Here is a 15,408-nt window from a genome sequence, read left to right on the forward strand (position 1 = left end):
TTCAGAGGTGATTACAATTAAAACATGACATGATGAAAAAACTACACTATAACTAATCTTAAATAACAATGTTTCTTCATAAAATTGTTAGAATATCAGGGTATTTAATACTAAGCAGTATTTTTTAGTTAAATTATAATATTCGTACATGATCAGTGTTAAGAGTTGAATTTTACTAGTTATATTTCATAACCTATATGATTAATATAATATAGCTAGGGGTATAATACATCAATATACTCCACTGCACTTTTATCCCCTTTCTATCTAATCCCTAAAATTACAACAAACTTAAACCTATTTGATTATTGCAATTGACACTTTTTAAAAATCTGTAACTAACAGGAAAAAAAAAAGATAATCTGAAATTGTTCGAGCACAATGAAAACAGAAAGATTTCAAACAAATATCTTGACAAGATAACATAGAATGGGGTCTTGATCTGTATAAGTAAACGGTTCAATGTAAAAATGATTTCCATATGTTCACCCAAGTCCAGGACAAAATCCAATTAAGACCATATATAAACCAGGGTGGCTCAAATCAATCACAATTGGATTAAAAAAGGACGGGGAGGGTGGAAGCTTACCAATCACCAGGGAAACGCACACAATGTGCAGTGTTGGCCTTTCCTTTTGTCAATTTGTCAACTAGTTAAACAATTTCACCCATAACGGTTAGTTTTGTGTTTCCTAAAAACTTACAGAATGTTGCAACATCAAAGCACTTACAGAAGTTTCCACATGATGAAGGCATCCGCCTCTGGGGTCCACATGGACAACATATTGGCTACATTAAAGACGGAAAGAGAGATATGTTAAACCTGAATCAGCAGTGAAAGGTGAAAATGCCAAAGAATATTTGAGGGAGGTGGGATCAAACACTAATGTCCTTTTCTTATTCTTCCCTTTGAATAATTTCTTTTAAAATTAGGAGTTAGAAGGCCACCTGAGTGTACTCGATAATATGACCCTCTTCATCCCGCAGTCTGCAACACAAGTAGCAGAAACCAAGCCGTGAAATTAGCATTGTCTAAACTCTAGTCAGCGTCTAGTTCATAATAAAATAGCAATAAACATGGCTTGCCTTTCACATATCTTCACGACATTTGCACCAGCATCTGGCTCGCATTTGCGTGTCTTAACATAATACTCTTCAGGTTTATAAGGAACATCCTGCAAACGAGTAATTCAAACTTAATCATACAAAATATTACATCCACGTGTACGCAATCCTCTTACGACAATTTGCTTTGAAAAAATAATTCTCCAAAACCAGAATAAGATGGTGATAGATTAGTCCACAAACGATAATAATAATAAATTAATAATAACAATAATAAGTTATTGTTAATGCAACAAAAATAAGTAGATTACAGAGAGTGAATAAAAGTAACAGAAGAGAAGTATCATACTCGTATGTATGTTAACTGATACAAGGCATATGCAGAAGTTTTGTTGACCGTTATGACAGGAGGAATACGCAATGTCTGCATTTTCCTGCTTGAATTTTCCTCCACTTCCACCAATTCCGCAACAATTGACGCCTCTCCACCACTCTGCAAAATCACAAAACAACAACCTCAACACACAGGAACACAATGAGGAGCGTAATGTGAATATGATCTATTTACCGAGCCACTGGGAACAGCCATGTTGAGTACAATTTTGGTAGTACAATTGAGATTGTCCTCGGAATTGGAGTTCTTCTCGCACTTCTCCAGCTTCGATTTGGAGATGATTTGAATTCCAACGACATGGAAGGAAGAAAGTATGAAGATGATTATTAGGGTGATAGCGGAACGCAATGCCATTGTTATTGTTATGCATCAGTTCTCTAATTGCCCATACATAATACATGGGTGTGCCAGTGCGTGACAATAACCGCCAAGATTCAAAGGCGGTTTGGCGGTTTTTTACTTTCCTTTATGGTGTGTTTGGTTGGAAGGTGAGGAATAAGTTACCATAGAAATGTGGTGTGTGTATCTAATTGGTTTCCCAGACATGCACACTCTACGTAAGGCGGTTTGGCGGTTTGGAGGTTTGGCAGAAGTGACAGTAACCGCCAAAATAGATTCAAAGCGGTTTGGCGGTTTTTTACTTTCCTCTTCTCCGGAAGTCCCTACGCAACTCTGTTGAAGTGCATGGGCCACGCCGTTCACGTGCTTAGAGTTCCCTCTGCCGAGATCGTATACTGGTATAATAAATAATACATCATAGATGTTGCACTTTTCTTCTTCTTTGTATCGTTTTTTTCTTTCTGGCGATTTCTTTATTCTCTGAGAATATTCACGGTGCTATAGTTTTTAATGAAACAGTTGAACTCTGTAGAGAGGGGGAAGGGAATAGGATGTGTGAGAAGCTAGTTTCGAGTTTTTTTAAACCTGCGCACGGTGTCGTTTAGAATGCTATGTTATAGGGGAATCAAATGAGTTAATTCGGTGGACAATGTTTATTTGGCTAAACGTGTTTTGAATGATTCATTATAAAAGTATTCCCAATTCGGCAATTTCACAACATAGGCTTACGGGGATTACTGTACTGAATCATTTTACAGGATATATTTAAACATTTCAACCTGTGAATGGTGGGGAAAGCCTTGTGGACTGGAATTAGAAGATCCTGTGTGCAAGCCTTCCTTGCCAAAAAGGACTGTGTTCGACTTTTTGGTCCTCTGTTGAAATTGGACATATTATTGGGAGTTCACATTGGCAAGGGAATAAAGACATTGTGTTGCATTTTCTTCAATTATTAGTGGTTGGCATGCTTTGCTTAACAAGTGTTAATCGAGTTTAACAAATGTGGATAACTCTTAACACTCTGTTTCATGAAGTTATTATGTACGTAAACATGGATCTATGTATTTGGGAGGAAAATGAAAATCAGCGCAGAAGTGATAGAAGCTGATTTGTTAGAACAACTTATTTTCAATCTGTTTTGTAATTAAAATCATGAACAACCTATAGTGTAAAAATAACCAATCTAAATTCTTCTCAATAAGCACAAGCTCACCTCCATTTGCTCAAAGAAGCTTTGGCATCATTCATTAGGTAAATAAGCATTGCATCTGAAACTTTAAGATGGTAGGAGAGGGAAGAAATTTGGCTTTTAAATAGGCATAATAAGACTTGTATGTGTCCTGCACTTTTTGATTCACTGGCAATCGAGTCCAATCTCAGTTAAGATTCCACTTTTTTTTTTCAATAATTACCTTTGCAAATGCTTCTTCTCTGTTTTTCAGATTGCTTTTGAACCAAACCTAAAATTTGCATTTCAGGAATCACTCAGCAGAAACTCTGTATGGATGGAAGGACCGTGTGGAACTTGGCGTTCGTGGTTGCGGCAGGGACCGTGCTGGTTTTGAGCGCGAGCGAGGTGCCTGGCATGCCTAGGTTGTGGATTGTAGGGTACGCTATGCAATGCGTCCTTCACATGGTTTTCGTTTGCGTCGAATATAGGAGGCAGAGGAGGCAGCAACCCGCTGTCGCCTCGTCAGTGCAAGACAGGATTGGGAGCAGCAGTGGGAATTTGAGTGTGTCTTCGAGAGAGGGTTCTGCTTCTGCCTCTGCCTCTGCGCAGTATGTGTCGTTGGGCCAACTCGATGACGAGAGTACTAGGTGAGTGAGTAGTTTCTTCCTCCTTTTTTTATATGGTAAATAATTTCGTGTGAACTTTTGGCATTCCGTCTTATATAAACGAAATTTAGTGAACGTGTGTGACTGTTGCCATGTTAATTCTATTTGCGAATGATAACACTAGATTAAGTGATGATGTAGTTTTTGTGTGTGAGGTTTCTTAGGAGAATGTCTATGTTTTGAAGGTCTTGCTTAGTGGTTTTGAAATGACTTCTGGTCTAAAGATTAACTTTGCAAAAAGTCAATTTGGGATTTTTGGGGGGTGAAGTAAATTGGGCTTATGAAGCAGCCCAAATTCTGAATTGTAGCCAAATGGAAACCCCTTTTTATTACCTGGGAATCCCTATTGGTGTGGGAGCCTCTGATAAAAAAAATTTGAAGTTAAAATATCCAAATGGAACCAGAAAAATATATCCATGGGTGGGAAGATCACTCTCATAAATTCTGTCCTAAATGCTCTTCCAATTTATCTCTTATCCTTTTTCAAGATACCTCAAAGAATAGTTCAAAAATTGGTATCCTTGCAAAGGAATTTTATGTGTAGGGGGGGGATCAAGAGCATAAGAAAATACATTGGGTGAAGTGGGATGTTATTTGTCTTCCCAAGATTGATGGGGGCCTGGGGATCAAGGATATTTCTAAATTTAATGCAGTTTTGTTGGGTGGATGGATATAGGCCTTAACCTCTGATCAGCAGCAGTTATGGGCCAGAATTATAATTTCCAAATATGGAGGATGGACAAAATTCCAGAATGGCCGAGACAAAGGTTCTGACTTCAGCTTTTTTCACCAAAATATGGCTTGGAAGGTTGGGTGTGGGAATAAAATTAACTTCTGGACATATAATTGGTTAGGGGAGGATTGCACCCTTGAGCAAAAATATAATTCGTTATTTCTGAGTAGTAGACAGCAAAACAATCTCATTTCCATGATGGGCAATTTTGCTCAGGATAATTGGAGCTGGGACCTGAAGTGGAGGAGGAATTTATTTGACCATGAAATCATAGTAGATGGTGTGGATGGTGGATTGCTCTAACTAGCACTATATGGCAGCATAGGAACCTACTGATTTTCAAGGGCAAACCTTTTGACTCATCTAAAGTGATGGATGATGCTTTATTTCTAGCTTGGTCTTGGTTAAAAGCTAGAGAGAAAGACTTCAACAATAGTTTTAATCACTGGTCTACCAATATTTTGGATTCCTTTGGTTAAGCTGGGTTGGGTTTTTCTTTATTTCGATGGTGGGGTTAGGTTGGGTTTTTTCTATTTTGGAGGGCGGCACCATAGGTGTCTTGTATTATCTTTTTCACCAGTACCTCTAGTACTGATATGTTTAATCTAATACTATATATTTTCTGCCTTCCAAAAAAAAAAAGTGATGATGTAGTAACTGTAGCCTTCTCTTTAGTCTAGGGACAATTATTGAAAGCTTGTTGAATTTGAAGAGCTCTAAAGTCTCTCCCCAATTACTGAATGAATGAAAAGGGCTAATGATGTAAGTTTGATGGTAAAATGCAATGACAGAGATTGCCACACGATCTAATTTTTTATTGTTGATTTTCTTATCAGTGATTGCGATTACTTTACCCTCTAAAGTGAGTAACTTGGCTGGATCGTTTGAATAATCCACCCCCACGTCTAGAATGTACATAGATAAAACAAAATAAAATAACTGTCCAACCCATGAGTAATACAACTAACCACCAAACAAACCACACAAATAACTGCCACATATCCCATACATAACAGTTCAGCACAGAAATAATGAGAACTGCTGGAAACTATTTCTTATTTCTCCTAAGTCCTAACATATACGTTATTGCAATATATGAGATGTGTGACTATGACAATAGTCATTATAGAATTTGCTTTAAAGCTATATGTTATTGCAATCACTGCATGGAATCTAAACATGTACTGCAAGATTTGCTATACTTTTCATAAGCTCCTACAAAGATGTGTGCTCTATCCAAATTACCGGAAAACAACACATATACTTCTATTCCCCTGTTACACACATAATAATATGTAACTACTCCAAACTTTCTGTCCTAAACTGTCAGCATGATGGTTACTATTGAACATATTCTAATAATAGATGATTGATAAAAATTACTGCTCCTACCTTCTACCAATAACTGTCATAACTACCTCTAACTCAGTTCCCATCATCACCTCCAACTGAAAAATCAGCCTTGTCCCCAAGACAATAAGTAGGAAACCAGTTCTTCCTCATTTTCTTTATCCAATTCAACAACAATTACTTTTCCATTTTCATCTAGGGCTTCATTACCTCCCGAAATTACCAATCTTAATTGTTTATGCACATTAATGTAAGGGATGGAAATCACAGAACTTTTCTCTGTCACAACTGCCCCTGACTCTCAATTCCCATCATTCTACCTGTGTGCACATTCTATGTATGTTTATTTATTTCTGTCTATAATTGTGTTGCAACATATTTGAACTTCAAATCAAGTACTCAACTTGTAGCAGTTGGAGTTGTCTGAGGATGATAGGTCACATGTGAAGAAAATTTCTGTTATATGTAATCTCTGTCTGAAGGTATATCATTTTCTGTTGAATTAGTTCATATTTGAAATTTGTTCGTGTTGTAGTTATGTAAAATTGTAAATGATTTTTACCGAAATTTATCGAGTCTGAGTTTTCTGATGTTTTCAATTTTCTGTATTTGATAGCATGAAAGTTTTGGAAGGAGTTTTTTTAGCCCTTTGCTCTATATTTATGCTTACTCGGTAATCTTTGTATCATGTAAAAGCATAAAAATTGCTTGGTTTTCTGGTTGGTGTCACCATTGCAGCTCATAAATATGATCTTAATTCTACAGCACCCTTCCAAACATCAGATATCTTGGACCTCCATCCAATTGTCAAGCATTCAATTCCAGTGAGTGCAGAAGCCAAGGGACTTGTGGAAACAGGAAAGCTACAATTTGCTGAGGTCATTACCATTGTTTTAAACTGTGGCCCATTACATTGTGGCTGCAACATCAAGGTTTTGGGGTCTCAAGTATCAATTCAACCGCTGCACTGCAACCATAGTTGGGGCTGCATCAGCCGTCACATTATGCAGTTTTCATGATATCAAGAATACTGGCATAGTGTAATTGTGACTGGCTGACTGCTATCACAATTTATAGCACTGCTACAACTTCCTTTCAATGTTAAGTTGTTGGAAACTTGGGATGTCATTTTACCATTTGGTCTTGATTTGTTTTCTATTTGTGGAGTTATATGTACAGATTCACAAAATTGAACAAGAATTATACCACATATTGGTATGATTGAGTTATCTTCTTTTGATTGAAAGGTGAATTAGTTATGCTTCTTTACATGGCATTCTCTCGAGTTCCTTCATCACAGGATGTTTGGTGCATGGTTTATTGTAACCTGACCAAAAATAGTTAACTTGACAAACTCATATACACACTTATTGGTATGATTGAGTTATCTTCTTGAGGTTGAATCTAGATGAATTAGTTATGCTTCTTAACCTGGCATTCTCTTGAATGCATTCATCACAGGATGTTTGGTGCATGATTTATTGTGATCTGACAAAAAATAGTTTATTTTACTAGTTATTTTTCTGATGCAGGAAATGCTTAATGAGGCCTACCGCCTACACTTTATTTTCAGAGGCACTCTCAGTTCTACAACAGGCATGAAATTCCATATTGTTTTATTTTTCTAAAATGAATTCCTTGTTTTAAAATAATTATTGTATAATAACTGTAGGTTACTGGTCCAATGCATCGGGAGGTTGCCAATTGCTGCCGGTATGTCAGTTGTTTCTGTTTCGGTTAGTTCAATCGTAGAGGTTTCGTTTTTTAGGTCGTAGTTAAATCTGCATGCCTTGCTGATACAGACTCGGGTAATAGTAGTGAAATAATTCTTATAATGATTTTCAGTTGCTATACCTCACAACTTTGAAGAATTATAGCAATATAAACAATACTTGTGTCCTTTGTAATGAAGTCCAGCAAACATATTTTTTAGAGTAAAGACTAAATATGATCACTGACATATTATCAGTCCTTAAAAATGTTTAAAAAATCCTATTTTAGTCCCTACTCCCTAGACATCGCAAATGAAGGTTGTGTAGGTCCTCTTCTATTAGCATGACCGTTAAGTCAGTAATTTCAAGAATTGTAATGAATCAAACACTTCTTGTTCAGCAGCACTTGGCATGGAATAAAGATACTCAAAGGTGGAAGGTGTCTTCAATGTTGCCAAGTGATTTATGCAACCAGTACAAAATTGGACCCAAAATTACTGGAATGAAGGGTGCATGAACAACCAAACTTGGAGCTGCAGGAAAAAAACAAGGATGGTTCTAAAAAATTCAGTAACGTGAAGCCACCAAAAACTACAAGGTCTTGGATTAATACAAGTGTGACACTTGCAAAATGCAAGAAAAAATGTACGGAGATTGTTCCTGTACGACTTATGCAAATTCAGACATCAGGGGAGAAGGTAGTGATTGCACCATTTGGTACGGTGATCTGTTAGATATAAGACTGATTCCAGAAGCTGGACAAGATCGGTATATTAGATTGGCAGTGTCTGAAACAGGTATGAACTTCAAATTTTGGAGATGTTTGGGAGAGAAAAATATGAAAGTTAACTACATTAGTTGATCTTATTTTCTTCTTCAATAAGTGTTTATAGAGAAATTTATCCGTACACGACTTTCATCCTCATACTAATGAAAAAATACGTTTAATTCTACTTAATGCCCAATTTACATCTTGTGTTGATTGCTTATTTCTTTTTTTCCTGTCAAGCTCAACAAAATCAAGATGAAAAGGATATATTCAAAGATACAGGTGGTTGTGATTGGTAGCATTGTTTCCTCTGTTATTGTGCTATTAATTTTCATATTCATTTACTGGAGCAACACAAATAAAATCAAAGGTAAGCCTTTGCCCAACTCACATTCTGTTTTCGTATGGATTTTTGTAGTCTTTCAATGGAAAAGTTGATGCATATTTAGAATGGACACATAAAGATTCACAACACCATTGTTGTGTCCATTCTTTTGAAATGAAAGCAAAGCGTGTGAACATGTGAACGTAGTCTTCACATATATATACTTTTCACCTACCTCAAAATGACTAAAATAATTTTAAGCTATCAATTAAGAATAAAATGCATACTATAAATTTCAAACTAGTACAGCCCCAAAGCCAACTTTATTAGTATGAGTTGAAATGTTATTTTGCTTATTCACCTTGTTTGGATGAAAACAGAGATCATCATCAGGGTTAAAGGAAAGAACAATGAAAGCCAACAAGAAGACTTTGAGCTACCTTTGTTTGACTTTGCCTAAATAGTACATGTCACAAATAGCTTCTCAGATCACTATAAGCTTGGCAAAGGTAGTTTTAGGCCTGTATACAGGGGGTATGCGAGCTATGTGGCTATTGATAATTAAGCTCAAAATTTGTTATTAACCACATTTAATTTTCTTTCCCACAAATTTGGTGCTAAGGAAACACTACAACATGGACAAGAGATCGCTGCTAAGAGGCTTTCACAAACATCTGGACAAGGTTTAAAAGAATTTAAGAATGAGGTTCTGTTATGTGCCAAACTTCAACATTGAGATCTTGTTAAAGTTCTTGGATGTTGCATTCAAGAAGATGAGAAATTGCTCAGATATGAATATATGGCGAACAGAAGCTTAGACTTCTTTCTTTTTGGTTAGTCTCATAATCAGCTTAGAACTGCTAATATTTGGAACGATAGAAGCCGTGCTTGGAAAGCAGACGGTTACCAAGCATTGTCTTAAAGGGGGAAAAAACACACGTGTCTTTCGTACATATATAATTTACTTTTATCATTTTGCCACTTTTCCAACTAAAATAAAGAAATAGCCTTCGTATTTGAAATAAAAATAAAAGATTGTATGGGAATTTGAAATCTTTGTATTATTTTTGTACTATGTTAATAATAATTGAACTAAAATCTTACATAATTTTATTCTAAATTATTAATTTCTATTTTTTTTCATTCTTTTCTTTTTCTGAGATTCGAATCTAAAAATAGAAGAGTTAAGTGAATTAAAAACCTAAGGGGCCTAAGGATAAAGATATCCAAATAAATTTAAGTAAATAAATTCAAAGGTAGTTCGTGCCAACATTTTATCAAATTGGAAATTTGATATACAGGTCCTATAGAAACATATGTAACATATAATCCACAAATTGAATAGACATATAGATCTAGAAAAATTCAATTGACATCAACAATTTTAGGATTTAGTAAAAAAAAAATTGTTTATAATTATATTAATTACTACTAATTATTTTTCTACTAGTGACTATTTAATCAAATTCAATCTCTTAATTACAAACTAATATAACCATTAATATATCTAAATACTAATTAAATGCAAATTCAAATTATCAGGTACTCAATACGTTTTTAGAAGATCAGCTACACAATACTAATCGTAACAACATTAGACTTACGGCAACAAAGAAAATGTTTTTGTTACTTATATAATTAAAAAAAAAAATCTGACATTTGAGTAACATTTGTTTTCTTATTTAAAATTAATGTAATCATTAATATATGTAACTACTAATTAAATAGAATTCAAATCATCTGGTGTGTAGTACGCAATTCATACAACGTTCTAGCAAATGTGGGTGGTGATAGATGGGATTTGTTCATGGTTGGGATGAATGGGCTCATTTATCCTGCTTTTTCATTGTAACAACTTAAATGAGACTCCTTTACCTCAATTTAAAATACACATGGGATTTAACTTCCTCTAAAATATACTCTTAAAGAAAGACATTAAACTTTTAAGTGAAACTAAATTCCAATCAAAAATTAATCTCAGTCAATCCAAAGTACAGATGCTTGTGAAGATACCTAAGGATATCACTAGGGAACCCGAGGTCCTAATTACAATGGTACCAAATAAAAAAATTAAAACAGTGAATTTAATTCAAATGGACCAATATGAAAAAATATTTTAAAATAATCGACTTTGGTAATAATTACTTAAAAAGTTTTATCTAAAGCATAATTTAATGAATTAACAGAATAAAATAGTGCATCAAAATTGAATTTAGATAAATGAGTGTGATGATGGTTCGTGAATGCGGGAAAGTCGAAACAAAGCGAGACAGAGTAAACTGAACTTGTAAGCAATTAAGCATTATTGTAGCCACCTTACAAACGAGAGGAAAATGTTTTAGTTCACGCCAAAAACTGTCTCACAACCTAATTCTATTTTAATTCAGACGGTGAAACTTGATTACAACCTTGTTCATTGTAGCAAAATTAATTATCATTTTTTCAGTGAAAAACGTACACATCCTAATCAAGCCTATCCTATAAATTACACAATCAACAGCCAATCCTCAAAATTGATAGTTGAAGTAGATAAAGAAAATCCTTCCTCATACTTCCACCAAGTCAAACGAAGAATAACATATACTTCTGAGCCCAAAATTTAAAAACGATAATAATTTATATAAAAAAATTAAAAAAAAAAGACATTTCTCTATAAGGTTGTGGAAAGTGAATAAATTTGTACCCAAGCAAATTCATTTTTGTAAGGCAAACTTGCTTCACAAGAGGCTTCACACGCATACACCACAATTGAAGCCCAATCCAGAGAGTCCACTTCGTTGTCAACGCCGAAGTAATAGAGCAGTTGTGGCAAAATCTGGCACCACCAACATTAGCAACTCAGTATCTAAAGGAATTACGCAAACATTTGCATGACCATGCAAAAGAAATAGTATTATATGCAGAATGACATTCAGCTTCAACCACTGATGTCTAAAATAACTACCTGAAATTCACAAGACATTGGTCCACTGCAGTAACTGCATTTAGGGATATCAGCATTGGATGGTCGACCACTTGAAACAGGCCATATTGGCTTGGCATTAGTATTCCTATAATACCTGTTTTACCAAAACTAAGTAATTAAACATAACATGTAGATAAAATCAACACCATCAATCTGGTTATACATGGTTGGTTTTTATCACACATCACAACACAAATTGTGATTATAAAGCAGTGCACCTTTTATAATGTGATTTTGAGGGCAATTAAGAAGCATAATTTAAATTCCACCTTTTGTACCCGTATTTCAACATTTACTATAATCAGATCATGCAGACATAGCTTGTTCAAATTGGCTGTATTGTATCAAATGTAGGTTAACCCAACATTTTCTCCCAACTGGTTTAGTAAATCTACCTCCATAAGGACACATAAGGAAATTCACTATAGTTAAACATTCAAATTCTGCTGAATCATAATCACCTCAACACTTGTTCAGGAGCCTCGGCAATGCGTTCCTGGAAGGAGGCCCAGCTCTTTTTGTCATCATCACCCTGTTCAAAAACAATATAATTAGCAAATAATAGACTTATACAAGTTATATATTCTTATTATAAAAAGAAAAATAATACCTTAAAGTTATCCATAAGTGAATTCATTGTGTCATCATTCCTGTTCCTAGAGATCAAGGAATTAGCTAAGCTATTTTCCTCAGATATGTCCCTATTATATTCACTTTCATCTTCAATGCTGATCTCAAATTCAGGCCACAGATTCTTGCTTCCAACTGTATGGTAATCAAAGAATGATCTCATGTGTAAACTAACAGGAAGCTAAATAGTAGGTGTCATAAAATTTTATCACATAGATTATTTTCTTCAAATTCAGGATTAGATTGTTATGTATGAGCAATGAGAAATATTACCATTAGTCTTATTAATTTTATATTTCATCTAAAAGTGAAATAGATGCTGTAATAAAAGTACAAAACTCTAAACCAAAGTGACCTTTATGAGACTCCAAGGAGGTGGTTCCACTTTTGTTGGGTCCAAAAACAGGTGAAGAAACTTTCATCTGTTGGCAAGCAGTTTTATGCCCTGTGCGCCAACTCATAGCCTGTGAGTTGGAAGAGAAAAGGAATGTCATGGAAATCAAATTTGTGGAAGAAAAAATAAGGATACATAATACATTTAAGTAATTCAGTTACCTGGTGTTTCTCAGAGCAATACCGTGCTTGTCTGCAACTACTACAAAGCTTGTCTCCTTTCCAGGTGCCACACCAATCACAAAGAGCAGCTGAAAGTAAGAAAACATTCTATCAAAATGGAGGTAGATTCAGAACAAATTTGTGTTATAGAATGCACATACATTTAGTCCAACGCCTCTAAGTCATCAAAAGTGCTAATCAACTTATCTTAATGAGCAAGCATGCCATATATTACCTATATGTTTAGTATAATAACTGTAGAAATAATGTGGCATATAACAAAAATAAGAATACAATGCAACTATGCAAATGGCATGTTCAGCTTCAAGGTAACCAAAATTATGTTTGAGAATGACATCATATTATTTTCTTTCCAGATAAAAGCATGGTGTCACTATGTGCAATAAAAGAAGGGAGGATAACAAGTAATCATGAACTTTTTTTACTTCATGCAGGACTCCCTAACACTAGTACTCAGTACTCACAATGAGACAATCATGGGTATATATATTCACAAATCGACATACACAAACACAAGCCAGCAAATAATGATCAAACAGAAACAACAAACTCTCTTCACCATACCAAACCAAAGGATTCAAACAAGTAAAAATTGATAAAACTCAAACGAATTTACCATGGATTTACATAACTACATAAATGGTCACAACAAATATTTGTAAGATGGGATTATTTTCAGCAAATGAAGCAAAAATATTATGACGAGTAAACCAACCTCCACTGCCAGCAGGTTCGTGGCTCTCATTATACTGAGGGCATTCAGGTGAGTAAAATGGATTAATGCGGGGTAGTTGACAACGGAAAACCTTCACACTTCAATAAATCATTACATAATCAGAGATCAACAATCATAGGAACTAGAACAATGGAAAAGTTTATTTCACAGAGGATGATCATTAACCTTCTAGATGGCTTCTCTGGATGGCGTTTCCATTGCTCATGCTGATCCCTAAGAAGACATTTCATGGAGGGACACATAAAAACAAACAACATTCGGTGAAATGTGGTTTCCTTGTCAGTTGGTGCATAAACCTAGCAATTCAAGCATTTAATACACTATATATCACAATCCACAGGTACAACACAAACCATACAAATGTCAATGATATGAGGGATTAACTTCATACCTGAAGCAAGAGTTGTAAAGGATCTCCACAAATGTCACACACAGATGATCTCCCTGATGGTATATTCAGAGGGTCAAGCCAAGCCTATTATTTACATCACAACGGATCATATAACCACGAAAAACAACTCTAGCATTCGCTCACTAAAGGAAGATAAAAGCAAAGTGTAAACATATTCAATGAGATGGTAAAGTACCGGGACTCCACCAGTTTTGCTTGGGAAATATTGACGGCGAAGAGACCATTCATTCTTGGGTTTGTCAACGAAACCAAGAGTAATAGGGTCATCTTCTTCTTCTTCTTCGTCATCAAAATCATCATCTTCGTCTTGATATTCTACATCATCATTCTGGATAGCCTTGAGCTTGTCAACAGGATCTCCAGTGGCATCAGTGTCCATGTATTTAGGAATAAACAAAAAAGTGCTAGTCTGCAAGATAGTAAAGACTGATTCTGTTAGTGGCACATAGGATTTTAGCAGTAAACCAGAAATATATGGTTCGAACCCAACCAATTATAGTATCTGGGTTGTGTTTGTGTGGGTTAGACGGTTCGGTTTCTGACCTTCCAACCTCATCTGCCACGAGAAGGGAAGAAACCGAGACGACGACAATGATAGAGGGCGCCGCAGAAAGCTCTAAGTGGTTCGTTCGTGTCTTTGTTTCTTGTGAGTGGGTTAGGTTAGATCTCAGTCGGAAGGAACTGGGTTTGTGGGTTGGGCCTAATAATTAACTTAGGGTGTTGCTAGGTGCACCCAGCAATGATGTTAACTTACATAATTGCCCCTTATAATAAAATTAATAAATTAAATTTTTTAAATAAAAAAGCTTTTCCCCTAACGGTTCAAACTCTTCTTCCGCGACCAAAAGCTCTTCTTCTTCCAGCTTCCCGCTTCCAGCTTCCAGTAGCTCTTCTTCTCCCCGCGTCCAGGTTTGAGTTCTTCTTCTTCTCCACGCGCGCGTCGTCCTCCATTGTCGGCCGATTGAAGCTTTGAACCTGCCTTGCATTCGTGTTCCGCCTTATAGGTTAGTGTTCTAACCTCATTTTTCTCCTTTAATCGCTTATGATGGCCATAGGGTAGAAGACATGTTTGGTCTGTGCTGGGCTTGGTTGCGCGAGGTAGAAGACGAGCCTTCTTTCGCGGAAGGTTCGCTTCTTTCACGTGTGTGAATGTGTCGTGGGAGGTCGGACGGAAGAACGTTTCTTCCGCGGATGCCAGCGGAAGACGGAAGACATGGCACTTCCGCGGGATTCCGCGGAAGAACCATCTTCCGCGAGAAGGAAATGTGACGGCCTAGATACCCGCGGAAGAAGCTTCTTCCGTGTGTGTCAAAGACGTTCCATTTCCTTCTCGCGGAAGATGGTTCTTCCGCAGAATCCCGCGGAAGAGACATGTCTTCCATCTTCCACTAGCATCCGCGGGAGTGCTTTTCCTTCCTGCGGAAGAACCTTCTTTCGCGAGTACCTGTTTTATTGAATTTTGCATTTTTTTTAAATTATCCCAGAACCATGATTTTGTTCATATTATTATTTAGTTTGTGTTATTTATATATGCATTTGTATGTCTAAATTGAAATTATATTTGGT

General features: G+C 35.9%; 3 protein-coding genes across 11 annotated transcripts in view; 1 reads left to right on the forward strand and 2 right to left on the reverse strand.

Annotated features, from left to right (window-relative positions):
- Positions 1-3,320, reverse strand: part of LOC114366915 (protein HAPLESS 2-like) — a 9,211-nt gene extending 5,891 nt beyond the window's left edge. For 3 of the 4 annotated variants that reach the window (XM_028323948.1, XM_028323946.1, XM_028323949.1), the window contains exons 1-7: positions 3,012-3,141; positions 1,634-1,723; positions 1,415-1,558; positions 1,087-1,175; positions 949-988; positions 732-789; positions 590-650 (exon numbers count right to left, since the gene is read on the reverse strand). In XM_028323948.1, the coding sequence (XP_028179749.1) occupies positions 590-650; positions 732-789; positions 949-988; positions 1,087-1,175; positions 1,415-1,558; positions 1,634-1,723; positions 3,012-3,017 (488 nt within the window). In that variant the 5' untranslated portion in view covers positions 3,018-3,141. Of the gene's footprint in view, positions 1-589; positions 651-731; positions 790-948; positions 989-1,086; positions 1,176-1,414; positions 1,559-1,633; positions 1,724-3,011; positions 3,142-3,210 lie in introns of those variants that run through there. The other variant, XM_028323947.1, reaches the window with a different exon arrangement.
- LOC114366916 (E3 ubiquitin-protein ligase At1g63170-like) overlaps positions 1-9,504 on the forward strand; it is a 27,178-nt gene extending 17,674 nt beyond the window's left edge. Inside the window, exons 1-7 of one of the 4 annotated variants that reach the window (XM_028323953.1) lie at positions 2,112-2,196; positions 3,277-3,616; positions 7,250-7,313; positions 7,390-7,430; positions 7,833-8,226; positions 8,439-8,568; positions 8,904-9,504. In XM_028323953.1, the coding sequence (XP_028179754.1) occupies positions 3,300-3,616; positions 7,250-7,313; positions 7,390-7,430; positions 7,833-7,935 (525 nt within the window). In that variant the 5' untranslated portion in view covers positions 2,112-2,196; positions 3,277-3,299 and the 3' untranslated portion in view covers positions 7,936-8,226; positions 8,439-8,568; positions 8,904-9,504. Of the gene's footprint in view, positions 1-2,111; positions 2,197-3,106; positions 3,178-3,276; positions 3,617-6,482; positions 6,987-7,249; positions 7,314-7,389; positions 7,431-7,832; positions 8,227-8,438; positions 8,569-8,903 lie in introns of those variants that run through there. The other 3 variants (XM_028323951.1, XM_028323952.1, XM_028323954.1) reach the window with 3 other exon arrangements.
- Positions 9,505-10,879: 1,375 nt separating this feature from the next.
- LOC114368590 (programmed cell death protein 2-like) lies at positions 10,880-14,516 on the reverse strand. 3 transcript variants are annotated; one of them, XM_028325796.1, is made up of 11 exons: positions 14,333-14,492; positions 14,018-14,251; positions 13,822-13,905; positions 13,596-13,726; positions 13,410-13,507; positions 12,674-12,762; positions 12,474-12,582; positions 12,099-12,253; positions 11,950-12,020; positions 11,468-11,582; positions 10,880-11,338 (listed from the first exon to the last, which is right to left on the reverse strand). In XM_028325796.1, the coding sequence occupies exons 2-11, from the start codon at positions 14,219-14,221 to the stop codon at positions 11,174-11,176; spliced, it is 1,221 nt and encodes a 406-aa protein (XP_028181597.1). In that variant the 5' UTR covers positions 14,222-14,251; positions 14,333-14,492; the 3' UTR covers positions 10,880-11,173. The 3 variants fall into 3 exon arrangements, with proteins under 3 accessions (XP_028181597.1, XP_028181599.1, XP_028181598.1); XM_028325798.1 differs by having other exon boundaries at positions 10,940-11,338; positions 14,386-14,516; XM_028325797.1 differs by having other exon boundaries at positions 10,940-11,338; positions 14,328-14,486.
- Between the last annotated feature and the right edge of the window lie 892 nt (positions 14,517-15,408).

The sequence above is a fragment of the Glycine soja genome, chromosome 9, assembly GCF_004193775.1.
Source record: "Glycine soja cultivar W05 chromosome 9, ASM419377v2, whole genome shotgun sequence".
NCBI classification, from domain to species: Eukaryota; Viridiplantae; Streptophyta; class Magnoliopsida; order Fabales; family Fabaceae; genus Glycine; species Glycine soja.

Coding starts and splice junctions, on each gene's coding strand:
- LOC114368590 (XM_028325796.1), bottom strand. CDS start 14,221: ATGGACACTGATGCCACTGGAGATCCTGTTGACAAGCTCAAGGCTATC. Junction 13,508..13,595: donor CCAGAGAAGCCATCTAGAAG/GTTAATGATCAT, acceptor GATTTATTGAAG/TGTGAAGGTTTTCCGTTGTC. Junction 11,339..11,467: donor CAATGTCTTGTGAATTTCAG/GTAGTTATTTTA, acceptor TGGTGGTGCCAG/ATTTTGCCACAACTGCTCTA.